General features: G+C 40.4%; 1 protein-coding gene and 1 long non-coding RNA gene across 2 annotated transcripts in view; one reads left to right on the top strand and one right to left on the bottom strand.

Moving 5' to 3' along the window:
* C9 (complement C9) overlaps nt 1-24,605 on the bottom strand; it is a 49,498-nt gene that overhangs the window by 23,209 nt on the left and 1,684 nt on the right. Inside the window, exons 2-5 of the mRNA XM_059417042.1 lie at nt 15,340-15,445; nt 14,780-14,924; nt 14,376-14,523; nt 7,139-7,277 (exon numbers count right to left, since the gene is read on the bottom strand). Of these exons, the coding sequence (XP_059273025.1) occupies nt 7,139-7,277; nt 14,376-14,523; nt 14,780-14,924; nt 15,340-15,445 (538 nt within the window). The remainder of the gene's footprint in view (nt 1-7,138; nt 7,278-14,375; nt 14,524-14,779; nt 14,925-15,339; nt 15,446-24,605) is intronic.
* Nucleotides 24,388-24,605, top strand: part of LOC132028267 (uncharacterized) — a 55,635-nt gene continuing 55,417 nt past the window's right edge. The window contains exon 1 of the long non-coding RNA XR_009407387.1: nt 24,388-24,493. This is a non-coding gene — a long non-coding RNA (uncharacterized LOC132028267). The remainder of the gene's footprint in view (nt 24,494-24,605) is intronic.

Raw genomic sequence — 24,605 nt, forward strand, 5'->3', positions numbered from 1 at the left:
AAAGAAGAAGGTGGGAGAACAACTGGAAATAGAAGGTAAAAAGGGAAAACCGTTAGAGGTGTAACTAAGACTTTGTACAGATAGATAATAAAAACATGCATTATTTATTATGATTATTAAAGACATGTCTCACTAATTGAGAGAAGGAACCTGGAAAGAGTAGATTGACTGCCATCTCATTAGCCACCCTCAGCCATGGTACAGAGAGAAGCTACCCACACACTCCCAACATTTTAGCTACTAAATTTGGGGGTAATTTGAAATTTAGTAATAGGTAACAAATATGGTTCTTCTCCATTATCTTCAAGAGATCATTTTCTGTGTTTGTATCTGAAATGTTAATGTGCTCTAGGTTTCATTCCTGATGTTCTTTTCTCTCTCATTGTACACTTCCTTGATGATCTCAAGGATTCTCAAGATTTTAATGGTCATCCATATGCTGATGCTTCTTAAACTGCCTCCATTTAAGATCCTTCTTTCTCCCCACACATCTATATAACATACTTTTTGCATAACATACTTCATCTAGATGTCACATAGACCTTTGCATTCAAAATTACCAAAATTCAAATCACTGTCTTCTTCTTGGACTTGACTTTGACACTTCTTTTGGAAGATTCCTCCCTCCCTGACTTCCAAGATCTTTTTTTGATGATCTAGCTTCCAGTGGGAGTGTCTTTGACTTTCTGTCTCCATACTTTACATCCATGATGAGTATCCTTTACTATGGCTAGATGTTGTTCTAAGCACTTTGCACTTATTAACACATTTAACCTTTTCAAAATCTTACGAAATATGTATTATTGCCACCCACTGTATGATAAGAAACTGAGATTTTGGAAGATAAATAAGTTGCCTAATGTCCCATGGATAAGTGGACGAGTTTAGCAGAATTTAAACCCAGACAGTTTTCATTTAGAACCTGTCAATTGACCATAATGTACACTGTCACCAATTCATTAGTGACCTCTTTGTTCTTAAATATGCCCAAATAAAAAAAATGCTGGATTTCATTTCTTCCTTTCAGTCTCTACTTCTATAGTAGAGTTTAGTCTTTCTTCATTTCCTTCTTGGACCATGAAATAGCCTCCTTCTGTTGTTACCTCTCTGGTCTTGTCCTTTTGAAATCATATCCCCAAAACACAAAGATTTAAAATGAACTTTGACCATGTTGCTGTCCTCAGGGGCTCCCTTCTCATGCTCAGGATCATGTCCAAAGTACTTAATATGGCATAAGAGCATCTTCATTATTTGATTTCTACCTGTGACTCCAAACTTGAATTCATATTAGTTTATCATAGACCATAGTTCCTTTCAATATAGCAGTTTTTACAAGACTGGGCTTATTGTTCCTTGGAAACATCAATATACAATAAACAAACCAGCAGGTACATAATAAACCTGATCTATACTCTGCTGGGGCTTCTAAATGAACTCACATGGCAGTAGAAAGTACAGTTGGAATGTTAATTAAGCCTCTGTTTTCCATTTTGTTGTCAACTTTTATGGCAGTTACAATTACGTTTACTTGATTATGGGCTCTTGCCTTTGTTAGGAACATTAGCTTTTTAAAAAAGATTGTTGGGGAGCCTGGATGGCATAGTCGGTTGAGAAGCTGACTCCTGATTTCAGCTAGGGTCATGTTCTTGGGGTCATGAGACTGAACCCGGTATAGGGCTCCACAGTCAGCCAGGAGTCTGCTTGGGATTCTCTCTCTCCCTTTTTCTCTGTCCCTATCCCCCCAGACTCACTCCCCCCTCACTCTCTAAAATTAATAAATAAATAAATCTTTTAAAAAGTAAAGATCGCTAATATACTGCATGCACTTATTTATTAATTCAGTAATCATTTTTTTAAAAGATTTTATTCATTTATTTGGCAGACAGAGATCACAAGTAGGCAGAGAGGCAGGCAGAGAGAGAGGAAGGGAGGCAGGCTCCCTGCCGAGCAGAGAGCCCGATGCGGTGCTCGATCCCAGGACCCTGGGATCATGACCTGAGCCGGAGGCAGAGACGTTAACACATTGAGCCATCCAGGCACCCCTCAGTAATCATTTTTTTAAGCAAAGAATTTACCATGTTAGTTTCTTAGGATTCCACAGTAAATAAAAGAACTAGAAACTTGACTTAGAATATATATGATATAGCAAAATAAATGCTAGAACAGAAAGGAAAACAGAGGCTGTTACATTAATTTGCAGGTGGGGCATCTAACTAAAACAGAGAACTCGGAAGAGAAAGCTGATGGGGGAGTAGTAATCAAAAACCAGGTCAGGAATGACCTTTTTCTCCCTACCACAGAGATTGACTATTATCCTGCTGGCTACAGGGAAACGCTCACTAAATTTAAGTAGCAAAGTGATAAGATCAAGATAATCATTTATCTTCATACTGATGTGTGTGGAATGAATTGAAACTGAGCAAAACTAGAAGTCTGAAGCTGATAAGACGACTCTCATAGCTGTTTCGCTGAGAAATGAGAGATGCATAAAGCTCTGGCTATGGCAGTGGAAATGGAGAAGAGGAGACATATTTAGGATACATTACAAGATAATGGAACTTGGAGATTGATTAGGTATTGTAGGCTTCAAGGGAGATGTGTCTATAGAGGAAGTCATTAGGATGATTCCCATATTTTGAATTTAGTGATTAGGAAGATATCATTTCATTGTTTCATTGTAACCATTTAAGTGAAGAATTCAAGGGGAAGAGTCAGGGAACTGGGTGGAAGAATGGATATCAGCTTTGAGTATGTTAACTGTGTGATGCCTGATACAATTAGCTATATAGGTATCCAGCTCAGAGGGACACATGGGCTGGAAATAGAGTATTCATAAACCATCAGGTTAGAGGTGAAAACTGAAGCCACAGAAGGGAATGAACTCAACCCAAGGAGAATATGTAGACAGAGACTTGTGAAACAAGGCAAAGTAGGAACTCTGGTGAGACCTATAGGTCTTAGGACTGTCCTAAGTAAAGGGAACTCAAAAGAAACTTCAAGATGGACTTTGGCAAAAGGTAATAGAGATTTGGTCTTGTGGGCTGTACTGTGTTCCTCTCAAATTCATGTATGTAAGTCTGAAGCCCATGTACCTCAGAATGTGATTATATTTGGAGATACAATCATGAAAGAGTTAATTAAATTAAAATGAGGTCATTAAAATGAACTCTAACCCAACACGACTGGTGCCTTTCTAAAAAGAGGAGGTTATAACTCAGAGCAGAAGGAAGAGGCTGTGGAGATACAGGGAAAATGGCATTTATAAGCCAAGGAGAGAGGCCTCAGAAGAAACCTGATCTCAGATTTCTAGCGTCTCAAATAAATTTCTGTTGTTTGAACCATCCAGTGTGTGATACTTTGTTATGGCAGCCCTAGTGAACTAATATAGTTAGTGAATTGACACAGCAAATATAGATAAGAAGAGTATGTGGAGATGGATGTTTCCTTCTTGTGTTTGTGTTTCTTTTAGTGAGAATCTTGAAGTATTTATTTTTATATATTAAGAGCAGGGGGGGAGATGAGAGAGAGAAGCATTGATAGAAGGCTTAAATGGATAATAAGCAAGATACCTGGCATGGAATCCAGCATATAGAAAGACACAGTCTCTACTGAGACAGAGAAGAAAGATATTAAGTGTAGACTGAGTGAGAAGTAAGTTTGTACACAAGGATAACTTTGAAGGAAAAACTAGAAAATTCTTGACTAGGCTTGAGTATTCTCTGTCAAGTTGAAGCTAACTCCATCTATTGAGCTCAAGGTCAGAATGGTCAGATGAGGAACTTGAGGGGATTGCTGGAAATTTTAAACCACCACTGTGGGAACAGGGAGCGGGGTAGTGCAGCCTTGGGGGAAGAGTGTGGACCTGCTGAACTGTGTGGAGGCTTCGGTTGAAGCTAAAATGACACCAGTTCTTTTGTTGTTATGATTTTCTCCAAGCAGTACACGTTCACAAGAGGGCCAGAAAAGTAATAGGGTTCATCTAAAGTTGGAGTGTTTCTGGTTTATAGAAGGAATAGAAGGCAAGGACACTGATAATATTATCAAGAGTGGTCAAAATGGATCGGGATTGATTAGAGGAAGGAATTGAAGACTGGAGGAGCAAGATGGACTGGAGGAAAGCCAGGCCAAAGAATTGGGTCTTGATGGGACCCAAGAGTTTGTTTGTGGTCATAAATGAGGGTGAGAGCTGAGAGATGGGCCAGTTGCAGTGAGGCAAAGGGTTAAATGCTGGATTCCCCAATGCTCAGATGCCAGGGACAGCACAGTTCTGCTGAACACAGCTAAGGATGGGAGTGGCTCTGGTAAAACAGACAGGAAGTTGAGAGGCAACAAGAAGACATTGGCAGCCCACAGGATATAAAATCACCAGGTTTCAGGCAGGATTTGGGGTGGAAAGGACAACCAGAATCCAGGCGCATTTTACAATTCTTCATTGATCTCTTAAATCTTACATATTCATGGTGACCCAGGTTTATAGAGAATGGTAATCAAAACTTGAAATCCGATTTACAAATTGTTACTTTCCAGAACAAAAGAGGAGAGGACCAAAGAAAGCTAAGGAAAAAGTAACTGATTTGTACATATCACCATCCCTGTTTTCTTCCCCATAATTGCAGGCTTCAGTGGTTCAGGATTACTTCTGACTTACTAGATAGCCAATAAACCTTGACCTGTAATGTGAATGCTAATTACACACTAAATTGTAGTGAAGTCTTTTACTAATTATATTCTTTAAAAAAGGAATGATAGCAAATATTCATTGAGGGTTTGCTATGTGTCAAGAACTTCCCGGCTGTTTTAGACTCATTTATCTTTACGAGATAGGCACCAGTATTTCTATTTTACACATGAGGGAACGGAGGCACGATGATGATAAATAATTTACCCAAGATCTCACTGCTGCTTAGCAGCAGAGCCAGGATTCCATTTTATGTGCTGTGTTCTGGAGATCCAGAGAACCAGAGCCACATTTGAAGGAAGAGGCACTGAGAGAGTGTGAATGTGTCAGAGGCAGACGTCATTATTAAGAAATATTCCTCATACTCCGATAGTTCGGTAGAATTCTTTCAAAACATAAAAGACAGTAAATTACTGTCTATGAGTAACAAAGACAGGATTTTAAAAATTAATTCATCTAACAAAAATGTGTTGAGCATTGTGTGTACACATATATTGTGTAGAGTATTAGCATAACAGGCTATAAGGAAGTATAGAATACATTCAGTTATGATACTAAAATACACAAAAAAGGAAGTAAACTATCCCATTGGATATTAGAAGGTGTAGGAAGAAATTCTAATGAATAAAAATAGAGATTTCCATTGAATAAGCTCATGTTCTTTTATGTATGGTAGAAACAAATTTGGCTACTTGCCAAGACCATCACAGATGAGAGTGAGGGGACCACCAGCTGTTGTAGCACCAAGAAGGGGGACTTTAGCAAGCCTCCAGCGAACTCTACCAGCACTCCTCCTTAGCTGACACTGACTCACCATCCAGGCCCATAATCTTCTCTGCTTTTTTTTTTTTTTTTTTTTTTAATCAGCTTGATGCCAAGACTCGCTTAGAGATGTTATTCTGATCTGAACTGATAAAAAGTTGCTACAATCTTCATTTCCCCTACTTTGTGTGAACATCAATTAGTTTTCCTTGGCTAAGAGATGTTGCTCCCAACTTCTTTGGGACAGAAGCAATATTAGGGGTAAATAACACATCACCTTTATAAAATCCGAAATACTGAGTACAGAAACCCATCTATTTCCAGGGTCGTAAAGAAGAGAAAACAGGGAATTTTCTCTCCAAATAAGGCTTCAAGATCAGTCATAGGCAAGGTCCTGGCCCTATCCATCTCATGTCACTCATGGTCATTCCTACCCCTAGAGAGAAGCTAGGAGACTGATCACAGGGATGAAGAGAGGAAAACTGTATGACTCAGACCTGAGAACTAAAACACAAAGTAAGACACCAACAACCCTTCTTCCATAAGCAATGACAAAGGTCACCTTATCTTTGTGGTATTCTTTTTTAAGACATTAGACCTTTTGTAATAACCTTTAGAAAGATGATCATCTTCCCCTCAAAAAAGGTGCTTAAAGAAGGTAAACTTGGCATGAGGGGAGAAAGTCAATAATCCAAAATGTTCCCTTAAATTTGTGGGAAAATGATTCTATGCTGGACTTACACGTACAAAAAAATAAAAGGATAATGTAGTCACACATGTTAAGAAATGTCAGTCGAATAGTATAGAATTTATAATCTTTAGTATTCATAGAAGAGTAGGAATGCCAGAGGCTGCAATGTGTATGGACTGTTTTACAACATTATTAAAAATAAAAGAAATATTAACTCCATTTATTTAAAAGTATATGTGTTTTGGAAAATTTTGTGAGTGACAACAGTGATAAAAGACTTTGCAAAAACTGAATAAAGTAAATATTATAGATCGCCAATGGGACCATTGAAAAAAAGATTTTGTAGCTCCTGGTTCAGAGTAAGATAATTATTATTCTTTATTTTTATGTTGCTTAGACCCCAAAAAAATCTCTCTAATGGTGATAACTAGTAATCCTTTAAATGAAGGGGTCCAATATGTGGATGGTTCTAGAGAATTTAGGTGACTTTCAAGAAGGTGGTTACGTTTGGGGTGGCACTGGGTAGAGTAGACCTCATTTTAAGAAATAGTTTAACAAGAGTTAGAGGGATTTGAGGTGAGTGAAAACAACCACTTACATTTGTTAGGCAGGCTTTACCAAGGGGAATGCTGAGGAAAAAGCCAATGTCAAGATGAGTTTTTTTGGTAGACTAGCAAAAAAATGAGCTTAAATAGCATGAGCAGTGTACCCAGTACTTAAATCAGCATTAATTTAATTTATAGTTTTATCAGAATCTTAGATGATTCTTTTCATGGAGTCTGGGTATTTGCCAAAACTATCACTAGGTGCACCTTACTGAGGGTTGGTTGTAGACCACCGGAGTTTCCTAAAGAGATCAAAGCTATACATCTTCTTCTTTTCAGTCAATCACATATTCCCATCAGATTCTCATTCTACTGAAATTTTCACATTACTTAGTATTACGTTTATAGAAGTGGCTTTTCAGCTAAAAGCTGAGCAATGCTTTTGCTTCTGAGGAGACTTACTTCATAGGCCAGAGAAGCCACGTTCCAGGGTTTGCGGTAGTAGACCTGGGTGTTTCCATCCCGAATGCGGTCGCAGAGTCCATGGTAGTACTCATTGTCAAAAGGTGTGGTTAGGGGGTCCATCCCTAAGATGTTGATCCTGAAAATGAACAGAGTAATATCAGAGATCCCAGGAGCTAACACAAGGCAGTCCTCTGTAGCTGGGGGAAAGAGAGAGCTTTGGCTCATGTCCCCATCACCCCATATATGCAGGATATAATCAAGAACAGAAGCAAAGGTCTGCTCACTTCTGCTTTACATCTCTGGCAGCAAGCATACCTTAGGAAGGCCTTATAAACTTCCAAGCATCGAGGGCACTGTTGAGAGCACAATGAAAGAAATGCAATAACTGAGGAACCAGGGACCATCTGGCTCCTAGAGTCTAAATTCCACCTCTGTGACTCTGAGCTAACCTCCCTTAGTGAGCTAAGAGCCAACTCCGTAATACCACCTATTTAAATTATTTGAGAACAGAGCATCTCAGGGGAGTTGTATAACATATGCATGTAATTTTTAATCTATGAATCAACATTGGGGCTCTTTCTCTCCCCATTCTCTTTAAACATAAGCCTTTTCCTCCAACTGTCTCATTGCTTGTCAAGAACCTCATTCCCTCCAGGCTTGTATTATTTCTATGATACTTTCCAAGGGAAAATACAAAGATTTCAGCATCCTGACAAGGCATTTTCAAAAGTTCTATTTTTTCCTCTCAGCGAAATTTTTTATTTGGCAAGCTTTAATTCAGAAACAGAAATCTTATTTAGCTTTAAAAAAGTTAAGTTTGATTTGTAGACTTAAAAGCAATGTATGAACAAGGAGCAGTTCATTCTGTGGGAAGTACACTTGTGTTAATTGGTTAATTGGAGGAATGGTCATTTGCTGTCTAGTCCGAAATATATGGCTCCAGACCAGGGAGGCCAAAGAAGGGTTTGCTCTGTACATCTGTAACTGAGTTTGAGACAAAAGCAGAAATTCTTCCATGGCTCTAGACCACATCCCAAACTCCAATGAACTGGATTATAAATCTGGATGTTGGTTTCAAGAGTAACTTGTCAAAGGGTTTTGATGGTTTGCTCTAAAACCCATTGTTAATGGAAGAAAGATAATCGAGAATATGTTACCATCAGCGGGTTAGTTAAAAACTACATCTTCACGTAAATGACACAATCTTTTTTTTTTTTAAAGATTTTATTTATTTATTTGAGAGAGAGAGAGAGACCTTGAGTGGGGGGAATGGGGCAGAGGGACAAGCAGACTCCCTACTGAGCAGGGAGCCTGATACAGGTCTTGAACCCAGGAAACATGTTCATGACCTGAGCTGAAATCAGATGCTTAACTGACTGAACCACTCAGGTGCCTCCAAATGGCACATTCTTAATGAATTTTGAATCTGTAAAGAAAATGACGTTAAAACTCAACTTTAAAGGAAGGTACTTAAGGAACAAATTTAGTAATATCTTTCTCAGAGCTAAATGTACAGTTAAAATTAACCACTTCTGACTTTTTCCTCTACTAGAACCTTTCATGAAAAATGCTATGGCCCTAAAATTTAACATAGGGCCAAAAATCAGATTTAGTTGAATAAGAAAGAAAAAAGAGACATTAGTATCTGGTTTACTTTCTCAAACATCTAATGCCTCATGACAGGTTAACATTTCAGCTTCACTTCTTCACCCATCTCTGTATCCACAGCAAATGAGTCATACTTTTTTTCCCTTTGGTATGACTAAGGTTTGATACAAAGACAAGAACACTGGAAGCAAATGATCTGCGTTTGTTTCTTCAATAGGCCAGTACATTTCCTTTGTTCTATAGTGAACTTGTCCAAAAATCTCTATTAACAGAGACCCTGTACCTCTTCCCTTACAGGGAATAATGACATTAATCTTTGCTTATAATGATGATGAACTCTTGGGTGACTATGATACCCTCACAGAGTGTAGTGTTTGTAGTAAATAATGAGTAATATTGAGAGAGTTAATACACAGTCTTTTCTCATGAAAAATATATTCAAACTGGGGAGTCGGACATATAACCACCAATTTCAAAAAAGAGTCCATGGTCAAATACACTCGATGAGCCAATGAGCAGCACAGGCAATTGCCGTGCAGGTTCCCAAAGGGAAGAAACCTCATGGCAGCGTCATAAATAGAGGTTAGAAGAAGTAGGATTTGATTTGGGTGCTGCAGAATGGTGATGGAAGGGTAGGTGGAATGGTGTGAGCAAAATCCTGCAGGTGGAAATGTGTATGGCGTGATTTCAGGCAGTAGTCTTCAGATTTTCTGTTCGTCTACTCTATAAAAAATTACGACAAATTTTGCCTGCCTGCACAATGTTGGTGTGACATCTAAGATTTTTCATCTTAAGTTTAAGCTGTTGCAAAGGATATAATTTCTCAACATGCTATAAATATTTATCTTATAGTTATTTTTCCTCTTTTTAAAATAAATCCGATGAACTATAAATGTCATAGTGATGGTGGATGTCCAATCCCTGCAATGTTTATATTTCTTTAGCAACTAGACATTTTGTAGAATTCCTTTTGATTCTTTTTTTTTAAAAGACACTTTATTTTTTAGAGCAGTTTTAGGTTCACGGAAAAATGAGTGAAAGATTTAGAGATTTCCCATATGAACCCACCCCCTTTTGATTCTTCAATCTATTTTTCTAGTCCATTTCCACTACAGAAATTCAGCTTAATGTAATGTTATTTCAGCTTGGAAGTTTTAATGGATCACTTTTTTAATACTTTTTTGTATCAAAAAGGTATTCATTGAAATTTTATAAATAATAAGTATCCTTTGACTATTGGGTCTAAATAATTAAAAACTCTTCTGGATTGAGTAAAATTATTAGCAGTATCATATATATGTATATTAAAAAACTTAAATAGTTAACAAACATTATTTTTTTTGTAAAGTTGTCTCAATGAGTTGAATGGATGTCTTTTTTAATTAAGTGATTAGTTCCTGCCTTCATGGATGAATATTATTTATTGCTAGAAAAGACAAGATTCATAATCAATCGTATTCCTACTTTCCATTTTTGTAGATATTAATGTTGATAAACTTTACTCATGTACGTAAGTGGAAAAGAATAGAAGGCATTTTGTCATGGCAAGGTCACTTGATTCTTTGATCTCCTAAGTTTTGCACCAAAAAAAAGATCAGTAGTCTATCATTAAGAATTATTTTTATAACCCATTATCTGAAAATTGATACGATATCTTTCAAAAAGAAGTGGAGATGGGTTGACTTATAAGACACTGGCGTCCAACTCAGCACCAATATTTGGAAATGTTTCTTGGTTCTTCCACCACAGAGTAAAACTGAGATGGGTGAGGGGAGCACTCTTCTTTTGGAAGGTGATAGTTAAGCAATTGTAAAAGGGGAAGGGAGAGGAGAGAATGGGCTTCACAACTTGGATCCTACTGAGTTGCTAAACTTTCCGAGTTTATGAAAAATATTTATGTATGGAATTGAAGATTCACTCTTTGTTCAATAGATGAGTTAAGCCACTAATAGTTGAGAGAACTATTATTTAAAACTTACCTGTCTCCCCCTTAGAAAGTCTTTGCACCTCACAGTATGCATACCCTACTTTGAAGATTTTGTTTTACAGAACAGCAAATAGACTAGTTGGCTGGATCCATCTGGAAAGTTGCAATGAAACTGCTCCACAGGCTAAAGCACGACTAAGGAAGAAATGTTTCAAAACCTTTGACTTGGTTCCACTACTACAGAGACAGCCAGTCTAGTCTAGAATGAGCCAATTTTTTTATTCGGCCAAGAAACATGAAAACTTCTATGGTTGGAATGTCATCGCCTGGGAAATAAAAAAAGCATTTGTATTTTGCCAGCACCTAGAGATGCCTGTTTTCATACCAACATCTAGAACCATAAGCAGTTCTAATTTTCCAGGTGAACAGAAAAGAAAGCTCCCTCCACAGAAGGGGTGCTATGCTTTAGATCACATAAAAAAAGTAATTTGTTGCATACCATACATCATTTACAGCTGGCTTGGATTTCTATTTTTTCAATGAGCACAAGATGGGTTGGGGATTTCCCTAAACACTTCTGGAGAATCTCAAATGCCTACAAGGCAAAAGGCGGAAACATTTGTGTTACAAGGGAATTCTGCTGGCATTAAGAATTTAAGGGGGAGTCCTTCAAATGAAAAAAAAGGTATAAATTAATGACTGTGGGTACTTGTGACTTTCATGTGTGAAAGAGTCTGATTGTATATGACTTCTGGTGAGACTTGTTGAGATTTTCCAGATAGGATTGCGTAGAAGCAGTTTCTAAGCCTGTTGCTATGACTAGGGTGTTTACTCCTATTACTTCCAATAGAAGTAATAGGAGTAAACAGGAGTAAATAGGAGCGCCTTGGAAGAATAATAGCCATGCATGGTAAATAAATACAGAATGTTCATAGGATTGAAGAATATCACCGATATAATAAAGCATGTCATTTTGAGAATTCTTCTTAAATATTAATTACTGATTTCCTCTCTTCTATACTCTTAATTCAAAAATTCAGAAAATCAACTTAAGGAGTTTCATTTTCTAAGGTTCATTTTGCTTTGAAGTTAGGGTGTTGATTGATGAGCTTTGCAGTGATGGGGGAAATGACGTGGGTGGTGATGAGCATGGGGGGAGAGGCCAAGGTAAGGTGGCATGGTGAAAAAAATAGAGTTTTCTAAAAGTCAGAGAAACTTGGGTTTAGTTCCACTAGAAACTAAAGAGTTCTGCTAAAATTGAAAGAGACTAAACTGGTCTTGCTGGCTTCCCTCCCTTTTTTTCCCCCCCTATAAAATGAATATAATACTTTCTCTGACAACCTCAGGATTATTATGAAAAATCTATAGGAAAAAATGTAGGAAAGAAAGTTCAAAGCATTATGCCAATGAAAGCTGTTGGAGAATAATAGACTTTAGGAAGACTGGTTACAGGTAATTGTTCATGGTAATGAGGAATTTAATAAAAAATACTGGTGAAATTATTCTATGAGGACCTACTTCATTTTTCACCTCTTCAGCCAACCTTCCCCATGGCGGGGGGCCCCACCCTCTTCCTTGGTCCTGAAGACTCAACCCTGTGTCATTCACTGTCACCAGTCCTTACCGTGGCAAAAGATGATATAGTTACCCAGCTCCCTGGGATGCCTCATTATGAAACTTTCTAGCAAATGCTATATAATCCATTTCTCTGTTTTCTGAGAAAACAGAGAAAACTAATAGATTAGGAATGATTGTTTTTCAGCTGAGCGGGCTAAAATTTCCATATCCTTTCACAAGGTGTAAATTTGCATTGAGTGGAAATACATAATATGTGCAAAGCCCTGCTTCAAGCCCATCTGTTTAGATTAAGGAGAAAACTGCTTCTTGATCCCAAATACAACAAAAACAATGTCATAATGGACTTCGACCATAGACTCAACAGTCTCTCCCTAAGGAAAGCAGGAGAATGAGTCAGAACGCATTGGAACAGGCTGTGATCTGGTTATAAGGTGTCTGACAACCTCCATACCATTTACTGACAATTATTAAAAGAACCTCCTGTGTTTGGAGACAAAAACCGTACACTTTGTATACCTTCAGGCTACACTTTGTGACTCCTACCTTCAGGCTAGGGGCCAAAGACACTTAGTAGGCAATACTTGAATGTTGCTAGGACGAGATTTTATAACGTGAGTAAAGGGTGTGTGAAATGTTTTACCCATTTCCTAACTCTTGGTACCCTGGATTTTTCTCCTTATTGAGATTCAACAAGTGCAAGTTCTATCTAGCTTGGAGGGAGAAGACATCTCCATTTATGGCCAACCCTGATCCAGAGGCCTTACCTTAGGAACTGCCCCCTCCCCTGGATAGGGTTTCTCAGTCTGAGTTCCACTGATGCTGTGGGTCTGGCCACTGTGTACCTTTCAGGATTGGTCCAATCCAGGGCCTCTACCCACTGGATATCGGCAGTGCTCCCTCACCCCCTGAGTCCTCTGTCCTATCCCCCACAGTTATGACAACTGGAATAGTTTCCAGACATCATCAAATGTCCTCTGGGGAGCAAATCACCCCTGGTTGAGACCCAGTATCTTAGTCCCTCTATTAGCCTTGCTTTTACCATGCCCTCATCTTCTTTCCTCTCCTTATCCCCGTCCCAGGAAATAAGTCCTGAACCTGAATTTATTTCTAGGGACCCAGTTTCAATCTTACCTAATGCCATTGACAGTATTTTAGAAGCACCTATTTTCATTAATTCATGAGCTGATTGATTGATTCACCTATTTGTCTATTTCCCAGTGTTGATAGAGCATCTGTGATAAACCAGGCACTGAGATTTATGAGAGTGATAAGACACATCGCATGGCAGACAGTGAAACAGAGCCACATGCCATCTCCATCAATAGACCAGTGGATGTGGGAAAAGATGTATCTCTGTTGAGTACAATTTGGCAACAAATCTACCAAAGTACCATTATTGAAAATAGCTCAGAACTTTTGGAAACTGAAATGAAAACTATGCCATGGGCATCCCTGGAATGTTCTCTGACTATATGGAACAGCCCCTTGGACCTACATTATTTTCCTAATTCCTAGAACACAGATCTCTGGTTAGTGGTTATTATTCTGTAAAACTCTTGAGTTCTAAACTGTCCAAGACTTCTCATCTGAGTTTAGCTGGCCCTAGCGCCCTACATTTTGCATAGAAAATGGGCGAAACTTCACTTTGTAATGAGAACCAGAGTCTCAATACCATCACCAACCAACATCACAACTGCTTCTTCTGCGCTTTCCTCTTGGGTCAGCTCTACAATGCTGTACTCTTCTGAGAACTTATAACCAGATGTCTATCCAGAACAAGTTCCCATGGAAGACAGCATTACTGACAATTCAAACATCTGAACGGCCAAACCCACTTGAACATGGCTGTGGTCTTTCTGAAGTTCTAAACTGAGGTGTATCGCCTCCTGCTGGACTCGGAGAAAATCACCTATCTTCCTGAGGACGGGCACCTTGTCCAAATGATCTTGAGATACTGACTTTGCACTTACCTTCTTTTAAGCTCAAGCATGTTTCAAGGAGAATGCAGACTGGGGGGCTGCCCTGCCCCCGTGCAGACCCTCCACCACCCTAGCACAGCAGGAAAAGATGAAAGTCCCTTTCTCCCATCTTCATCTAGAAACATTTCAGCCAAATACAGACCCGTAGCCGGCCGTCCGCCCCAGCTCGGATTCTTCCACGACTCTGTCACGGCAGGGGGGACGGGGATCACCTTCACAATCATCCTCGTCTGAAAAGTCCCCACAGTCATTGTCACCATTACACAGAAGCCGTCTCTTGATACATCGGCCTGTGATCAAAATCAAGAAAGACACTGTGTGTTTCATGCCAGATTTCCTCTCTCTTCCTGATGTAAGCAAATGGACTTTAACATGGATGGAGGGGAGGCAACAGGCACATACTTGAATTCGTTGTACATTTACAGAAAGCCGTTTGACCAGCCCCTTTCGCACTTGGAAACATAAGCGTGTAAAAGCAGGCTTTGTTCTTTTCGTTCGCGAGTGCGCACAGAAGCCCATGGGGAGTAAGGGGGATGTGAGGATTACCTGTACCACATTTAAAGTCATTGCCACAGTCCTCCTCCACGTCTTCACAGGGCTCAGTGGGTTCACACAGTTGTCTGTCTCCCACTGCCTCTATGCACTTCTTCCCGTCGTATTGTCCAAAGATCTCAATGCTCCTTGAACGGAACTGTGCAAAACAAGCTGGAAATATTAGAATTTCTATGGCCAAAAAAGGGTAATGATCTAAAACTGCGTCCACAGTACTGTAGCCCTCTAGACCCAGTAAAGTTGATTGTTTCAAGATGGAAGCCCTAAAAGTAGTCACCAATATTAAAGTCATACCTCGCATGCTAGGGTTGGCTGTCTGTCCTTCAGCATCTGATTCTTCAAGGCACACATTTATTATTGTGTGCCATGGTGAGATTTCTAGGCAAACTGAGCCTCATCCACGTAGATATTTATCTTTCCTTCTTAGTTGGGAACTCAGTGGGGGTGAGGGTGGGAGCTCCCTGCCTCCTAGTCCTTTTCCTGGAGATGCTGGCAACAGAGTTTCCATTTGGGGTCAGTGGTGGGGAATGGCATTGGTGGGGAATGACACTTACCTTTAGTCTGAGGCAAGGGTCACATTCTGACCATTCGCTCCAGGAGCTCATTCTGCAGTCTATGGGAAGTGGCTTCTCATTGTCTTCTACTACCTGTGGGCCATAACTAAGAGAACAGAATCATCAACTTCATGGTGTGACTCGCGTCTGTGTCCAAGAAGTCTTCCCAAACCAGTCTGATTTATTTACTATTCTTCTGCTTTCCAAATCAAAGGACTTATACGTTTTTTTTCTAAGATTTTTTTAAAGTTTATTTGAGAGAGAGAGAGAGTGAGAGATAGAGCATGAGCAGAGGAAGAGGGAGAAGCAGGCTCCTGCTGAGCAGGGAGCCCCATGCGGCACTTGATCCCAGGATGCTGAGATCATGACCTGAGCCGAAGGCAGATGCTTAACCTGCTGAGCCACCCAGGAGCCCTGAAAATCAAAGAAATTATCCTTTTACTAGATCTCTCATTTGACATTGGATCATAAGCAGCTTTATGTTTTCAATTGGTCTTCTTATTGAATTCTTGTACTGCTTTGTGACTTAACTTTCGACCCAACTACAACATAGTAAAATGGTGATGAGGGAAACAGGCAAGTCATCGTGCTGCCTGTTTATGTGCATTAGTCTCAGATTTTCTGCTACCTTCTAGAGACCTTTTTTCACTTTGCTTCCCCCAGAGTCTGAAAAAGCTTCCAGTTGCCTGGTTTTCTTGTAAGCCAGCGGGTCCAAGCAAGCACCTGGGAGCCCAGCTTTCCTACCCCTGCTCTGTTCACATCCTAAACAAGCCTTACCGTTCACACTCTGCTTCAGGACTGACCCCTCACCATTCTGCATTTTAACACCTATACTTTGGCCCTTACAGCCTTTCCTCCCACCCCAGATCCAAAGCTCAGCCGTGCTTTTCTGAGCTTTGAACTTTCTTTCTTGGTTCACCATTTGGATTTCTTCTGGTTACAACACCTCCTTGGATGACGATCTTCTTTAATGAAAGAAAGGAAAACAAAACAAAACCAAAAGCAAAAACCACTGAACAAGCATCCTATGAATGCTCTGTCCTGACTTCCCAGAGCTGGCACCTGTCCTTTCTAGAGTGCAGCATCTTGCTCTAGAGGGCTGGCTCCGAAAGGCCATTGCCTCCATGAAGGCTCTAGATCCCAGCTCTCTGAGACCTCTCTCACTGATGAGGTCACTGTCAGTGAGACCACTGAACATGGTCTGCATTAAAACTCTTCCTCCCTCCCAGTTTCTTTCCATGTGTTGTATATTGTGTTCAAGTTTTTGATACTAAACAGAAAGAAGCAAATGAATGAACAAAAAAGACCTTCTTTGTGAACTCTACGTTTCTTTCCAGCTGCTCCCATTCCTGCCCTTTCACAATGTAAAAGAATTTATAAAAGAATTGTTATCAAAATATTTGTTTCTCTTTCATAAAAAAGGGGTAAAAAAAAAGTTTCATCTCCTCCTTCATCTTTAGGTACTTCTTAAATTCTCTCATTCTTTTAGCCAACTTCCTTGGGAGAGTAGTTTGAATCCTGTATTTTGTTCCTCACTCCCAATCAATGGCTCAGCCCTCCTGCCCCAGGGACATTGCTCTGGCCAAAGTCAATGATGACTCCCATGTGGCTCAATTGGTCTTTCAGTGCTTCTCTTATTGACTTCCTTACAGGGATCAATGCAATTGGCCATTCTTGCTGTTTAAAATACTCTCTTCCCTTGGACTGAATGACACTAAACTACCATTTCTTCTTTCTCTTCCTTCGGTTCTCCTACTCACCCATGTGCTCCTCCTCCTTAGACCATCTCTGGAATGCTGTTTTTCCAGGCCTTGTCCTTGAATCCACTTTTTTGTTTTTTCTCTCTACACTTTCTCAGGGTTTTGGTTTCCATGCATATGGAATGACGCTCAGAGATAGGTCTGCCGTCCAGACATCTCTCCTGAATTTTAAGCTCTTGGATAAAACTCCCAACTGTACATCTGCACTTGGATTTCATTATGGTCCATTAAACTCAAAATATTCTCAAAACAAATTCATCATTTTTTCTCTCCTCTCAAAGCTCTACCTCCTCCATACTTACTGTCTGGGTGAACAGCACTTTCATTTATGCAGTTGGCCTGACCAGAGGCTTGGGTGCTGCCTGTCTTATCCTACAACCCTCACACTCATCACCTATAGCTAATCAACCATTAAAATCTGTTGTTTAGTTTGTAAATGACTCTCAAATCCATCCATCCTTCAGCTCTGCCAGATGCTTCTCTGTTCTACACTAACATTACATCTCTCCTGGATGACAACAATGTCTTGCTAATCCAGTTCCCTTAAGTTGTACGTAGGATCTTCTAAAAATGCAGATTTGATTGTACCATACCCCTCCTGAAAACATTTCTGGAAGCTTCCTATCACTCTTATGATAAAATCCAAATTTTCTAACATGGTGTGGCAGGCAGAGTAATGACACCCCAACATGTCCCCAACCTAATCCCTAGAATCTGAGAATATTTTACCTTACAGGGCAGAAATGTGTCTGTAGATGTGACTTAGAAATATTATTCTGGGTGGACTCATTCCAAACGTGTAAGCCCCTAAACGCAGAAGAACAGTTCAGGGAGATATAAAGACAGAAGAAGAAGTAGGAGAAATTCAAAGCATAAGAAGGGACCCCACTGGCTTTTGCTGGCTGTGAAAGTGGAAAGAAGCCATGAACCAAAGAAGGCAGGCAGCCTCCAGAAGCTGGAAGAACCAAGAAAATGGATTCCCCCTTAGGGCTTCTGGAAAGATATGCAGCCCTGGTAGCTCTTTGATTTCCTCCTAATGATTCCCCAGGGTTCTGCTTATTTTGCCTCCAAGTAACCAGGTATGTGGTGCAATGAAGGGAAAACTCCCTTGGTTCTAGAAACTGCACCCTGTAGATCTGTGACATGATACCTTTCTCTTTCCCACCTGCCACTGAGAGCAGCTTCAATGAATAACTAAGTTCAGAGGGTACAGTATGGACTGAAGGATGACAATGGAAGGTGAAATCCACTGTACACACTCCAGAGTGACAAGTCTTTTGCTGGCAAAGCCTAGAACCCAGCCCACGATGAGGGCTGCCGAGAAAGGCTATACATCTGTTTCACACACTGGGGGGACCAGGATCCTGCTCCAAAAACATTGGCATCACCACAGACTGTTCTCTTATATCTTTTACATAAATAATAAAACCACATAAATTATGTACATGCTGATTCCCTTCTTTCTCAGTTTCTAACTTAAGGACTCCTTTTCTTTTTACAGGTTCAACTCATACTCTGGACTTAGTACAGAGCTCTGCCTTTGATCTTTTATTGCCCTTCTAGACCATGATTTGAGTTCATCCCTGGAATGACCCTATCCTCTGAAAGACCCCCTAGAAAGGTCCTCTGATCACATCCCTGTCCTGGGAGTGGGACTTACAACCCTCTAGCTATCCGGTGTCATGTATCTGTCATAATCAGAGACCACAACCATGTGGCTGAAACAACAGAAATTTATCTTCTCATAGTTCTGAAGGCTAGAAGTCTGAGATCAAGCTGTCCACTGCGTTGGTTTCTTGTGAGGCTTCTCTCCTGGGCTTATATATGGCTGGCTTCTCCCTGTGTGTTCAGATGATCTTTCCTCTCTACAGTTGTGTGCAAATTTTTTCTTCTTGTAAGTCGTATTGGATCAGAGCCCAGCAAAATGAACCCGTCTTAACTCAATTACCTCTTTAAAGACCATAACTCCAAACATAGTCATATTCTGAGGTATTAGGGGTTAGGACTTCAACATATGAATGGGGGTAGGGGGCACAATTCAGCCTACAACATTCAATAAATGTTTTTTTAACTAAGCAGTTTCTTCTATTTAATGTTTTTTTAATTTTTAAAAAGATTTTATTTATTTATTTGACAGAGAAAGACACAGCAAGAGAGGGAACACAGGGAGAGGGAGAAGCAGGCTTCCCACTGAGCAGGGAGTCTGATGTGGGGATAGATCCCAGGAACTGGGATCATGACCTGACGCGAAGGCAGCTGCTTAACGACTGAGCCACCCTGGTGCTCCCAGTTTCTTCTATTTGTCTTCTAGTTTTACTAGACAATTTTCAAATCTCATTTTCTCATTAACCTTTTATTCTAACCTCTGAGACATAAATTTTGTAGGTGTTATTAGTTCTCTTTTACAGATGAGAGACTAAAACTAAAATTATACCATTTATCCAAAGTTGGACAGTTAGTGGCAAAACTGGATTCAGAATCAACCTCTCTCCACTCCTAGTTCACTGCCATTTTGCCCTGTTCCCTATGCTATATCCCCCTCTCATCACCAAGTAGATCCTCTTTGAAATGACCTAAATGGTCATAACTTTGTCAATACTTTTTCCTCCTCCTTCCTCCCTCCCCCTCTCCCCACTCCTTCCTTCCTTCCTCCCTTCCTTAATAGAGCTATTCTTTAAAACATATCAATTGGGGGATGCCTGAGTGGCTCAGTCGATTTAGAGTTCGCCTTCGGCCTAGGTCATGATTTCGGGGTCCAGGGATCAAGCCCTGCATCCAGCTCTCTACTCAGTGGGAAGCCTGCTTCTCCCTCTCCGACTCCCCCTGCTTATGCTCTTTCTCCCCCTGCCTCACCATCAAATAAATAAATGAAATCTTTAAAGCACATCAGTTGGACAGCTTGGTTCTTGCCTGGATCTATTTTAAGCTTAAACCTAAATGGTGTCAAATTAGACAAAAATAAGCTGGAAAGTGTGTGAGCATCTGGCTGTTTTCCCTTCATTGCACCAGATACCTGGTGACTTGGAGGCAAAATAAGCAGGACCCTGGGGAATCATCAGCAGGAAGTAGTAGATTATGCAAAAGGAATGCTGTACTGAAATGAATGTACTACATAAATATTAAGAAAGAAGATGAGTGATCTTGGACAGCTCCTTCTGAGCCCACCGCTCCCTCCTGAGCTCCTCTGACTCACTAGGCAGATAATGTTTTGTGGCTCAAAGACTGTGTATGCACAATGCTTACCACCTGCCTTTTGCCCTGCTGAGTTATTAGGCGGACTGGAGAAGTATTTGCAAAGCACTTTCTGGATTCCTAGATGAAATGTGTTTATCAAGTAAAACGTATCTCTAAGTGTTTCAATCTCAGCTTGAAAGTCACTTCCCAGATCAAAGTGATGTACAACAGCACTGCAGGAGGTCTAAGTCTCGGCCAGGAATGCATTCAATGAAGGGCCATTGATGCACGCCTGCTCCCATGTCTTGGCCATGAAGAGATTCCAGCTTTATTAAAAGGAAACCTCCAGAACAGCTCACACTCCAGGACACATTGCAGCCGACCCAGGTGAAAAAAACACCTGCTGTAGGAAGGAATCTTTTTGTCAATAAATAAGGCAATATGGCTCCTTTGAGTGTCGAAATATAAGCTTCTTAGGATTGCATTCTTAACCCACAGATCTGCCAGTTTGCTTAGTTCATGTAATTCATCAAACGAAAAGGTAATAGGACAATAATGTCCAACACTCATTTTTTTTTTTTTAAGACCTTTCCTGATTTCCCAAGTCTTAACTTAAGAGCTTCTCTCAGGTGCTCCCAATGAGCCAATATTCAACGACCCTCAGAGAGGGCCTGCTCTGTGTCAGGAATGGTTCTAGTGTCTGGGGCTACATGTCTTTACCACCGAGTCTGCATTCTAGTGGCTGAGATACAGTAAATGAGAATCCAGCAGATATAGCACGCAGTATCAATGAAGACATGTGAGCGGACAAAGAAAGGAAAGCAGGGTAAGAGGAGGGCTCTCGGACTGGGGTTGAGGAGGGAGCTTTCTTGTATGAAGTAGTCAAAGAACCCTCTCAGAGGAGGTATGGTGATGTAAAAATGTGTTCACAATTTCTTTGGCCATTCTTCACAACAAAGATGGGTTCTAAGTGCCCTCCACCTGAAGCCAGTAGTGTCTTTCTTAACACCCTGTTGAGTAGAATATGGTGGAAGTGAGCCTGCATGTTTTAAAGGCTAAGGTTCGAGAAGGCCATGCAAGTTCTGCTGGCTTATCTCAAGACATGTGCTCTGTGATCCCCTTCCCACTATGGATAAAACTGAATACTGAGTCTACCACATGGAGGACAAAGAGAAAGACGTGGAGATAGATTCTCAAGGAGACTTAAGTGTTCCAGCCCCTAGTGGTTTGAGTCTTCCCAGCCCAAGTGAAAGACACAAGAGTGAAGAAGCCATCATAAGAATCCCCGGCCAAGCCACCATCTGACTACGTCCACGTGGGAGACCCATGGGAACCCCTTCACGGAGCCCAGTCCACCCTTGGACTCATGAGCCAGTAAAATAATCAGTATTATTTTAAGCTACTGTCGTGGGATGGTTTGTTACATAGCAGTATTGACCAAAACAGATGATACTTGGTTAGATACTTGGATGCATTCAGAGAGAAGCTATGTGAGTATCTGGAAAAGGAATGTTCCATGCTAGGGGAAAGTAAGTGCAAAGGCCCTGAGACAGTATATCGGAAGCACCAAGTACAGTGACAGAGAAGAGTGAGCAAAAAGGAGGGTGGCTGATGTGCCTGGAGAAACAGGTAGGGTGCCTCTCCTGCTTTGTAGGCTGTGGTGAGGAGTTTGGATCTGATTCTGAGCTTGATGGGAATTCTTAGAGGAGTATGAGAACAGGAGTAACATCCAGAGTTATGTTTTCAAAAGACTTAAAAATGTCTCTGGTTGTTAGATGGAAAATTAACTAGTGGGATGGGGGCGAGGCTGGATACAGGCCAGAAATGATAGTGATTTGGGCTAGAATAGTCACAGTGGAGACAGCAGGCAGTGGGCAGATTTGGGACACATTTTAAAGATAATACGAACAGACGTGCTGTTAGATTGCCTGTGGGAAGGATTCAAATAGGAGAGTCAAGTGTGATTCCCAGGTTACTACCCGAGTAAGCCAGTGAGTGGTGTAGTTTGGGTGAGGTTGGTAGAGAAATCAGTGAGTATGTTTTGGACATGTTAAGTTTGAGATGCCTCTTAGATTTTCAAGAGCTGCTGACTTAAGTAATTAGACATTATGTTCAAGGAAGCGAGTGCACCATAGATATAAATTTGAGATTTGTCAAAATGCAAGTGCTATGTCCCTCCATAAAGCTGCAAGTGCTATGTCCCTCCATAAAGCTGGATGGAGTAAGGCTGAGGATGAGCCAACATTTAGTGGAAGTTGTTACAACATGTCTGTAGATTAATGGGAATGATTCGGTACAAAGGGAGCTATTGATGATGCAAGAGAGAGGGGGCAGAGTTACAGGTGCAAAGTCCTTGCAGAAGCTGGAACAGATGAAGCCAGTGGATGAGTGGAACGGTGAAATGGTGATGGTGGAATGGTGGAAGTCACAGGAGCACATCTTCTCTAGCATCATGGGCTTCACTTGGAGACCTTGGCTGTTTCAGTCACTGTGTATTTGTTTATATTCCTTAGTTGACTGTAAGCCAGTGAGGGGAGAGACTCTTATAATGTGTTCAGTATTACACTGCAATTCCTGATGCAATGTCTGGCCTGTGTTGCAAACTCAATAAATATTTGCTGTATTACCGAGATGAATAAACAAATGACCCTCCTTGTCCAATAGTAGTTGATGAATATATATCTGTTAACTTGTATTGAATATGAATATTAAAAACACAGGTGTATACAGCCAAAGAAGGAGGGAAAACTGACATTTTGGATATCTTCAATTTAAACACACAATGGGAAATTAATCAGTTGTGAGGAGAATTAGGAAGTTCCTTCTAAATTGATATGACACTGTCTCCAGAATATACTGTAAAGGAAAAAGCAAAGTCCAAGACAGTATGTGAAAGAAAGCGGAAGGATAAGATTACATATGACTGTATGCTTTAATCTGCACTAAAACATTCTGGAAGGATGCGCAGAAGACTAATGAAGGTGGCTGCCTAGGAGAATGGGTTAGGGCAGGAGGGGGTAAAATTCGAAGTACTTTACACGTAAGAACATAAATCTCATGAAAAGTTATGGATAGGGAAATCAAGACTTCTCAAGGTACACTTTGTTATATTTTTTGATCCTTGAGCCCTGTAAATATGTTGTTTATTTACAAATTAAAAAGAAAATATAATGATAGCTGTGCCCATGGAGCCCTCAAAGTAGGACGGTCACTGTGCTGAAAACATGGCGTGAATTATCAGGAATTTCCCATAATAAGTCACAGTTTTATTTCCACTTTGAGGTGAGGAACAGATTTAGAGAAATTAAGGACTTTGCCTCAGGTTACAAAGCTAATAAATGATGGACTCTGGAATCAAACTCAGGGCACCTGCTTCTAGGACCTGTGTTAAGAGCTATGATTCTCCTAGCACACTGGTTTTAACATTCTATTCTACTTTGAGAAACCTGAGAGATACTGTCCTGATAATGATCCATTCTCACGGTCACTATTATGTTCACAAACAAAGGATTATTGATTGATTCCTAATAATTCACTGGTAGCAATAGTTCACTGTCACTTGGCTTTAGGTGAAACGTGTGCAGCCGGATGATAACCCCTGAAGGCTGGCTGTAACTCGATTTCTTCCTTTCCTCCAAACTAGAAGGCATATCCAAGTAATAGCAAGTTATTATTTTAAAGAATGTTTTGCATATACTAAGCTTTGTGCCAGGCACAATTGCTTTAAGTACTATATATATATATGTATATATATATACATATATATATATATAATAATTTAACTGTCACGAGACCCTTATTAGATAGGTGCTATTATTGTCACTGTTAAGGGGTGAATTGTGTCCCCCCACCCCATTCCCCCAACCAGGAAGTTAAGTTTCCAACCCCTCTACCTCAGAATGTGACCTTACTTGGAAAGAAGGTCTTTACAGAGGAAATTAAGTTAAAGTGAATTTATTATGGTGGGCCCGAATCCAGTATGATTGGTGTCCTTCTACAAAGAGAAAATTTAGAACCTGACAAACAGCCATAGAAGAAGGATGATTGACAATAGCCCTGTGGTGCCAGAGGCAGGCACTAAAATGAGGTAACTACAAGCCACAGATGCCAAAGATGGCCAGCTACCAGCCGAAGCAGAGAGGGATCATACCTAGGGTCTCAGAGGGAGCACCGCCCTGTGGACACCTTGATTTCAGACTTCCAGCCTCCAGAATCCTGAGGTAATAGATTTCTGTTGTTTGAAGCTGCCTGATTTCTGGTACTAGGAAAAGAATACAGTTGCCACCCTACAGATGAGGGAACCAAGGTACAGAAAGTTTGAGTGACGTGCTC

This window comes from Mustela nigripes, chromosome 12 (assembly GCF_022355385.1).
Source record: "Mustela nigripes isolate SB6536 chromosome 12, MUSNIG.SB6536, whole genome shotgun sequence".
Lineage (NCBI taxonomy): Eukaryota > Metazoa > Chordata > Mammalia > Carnivora > Mustelidae > Mustela > Mustela nigripes.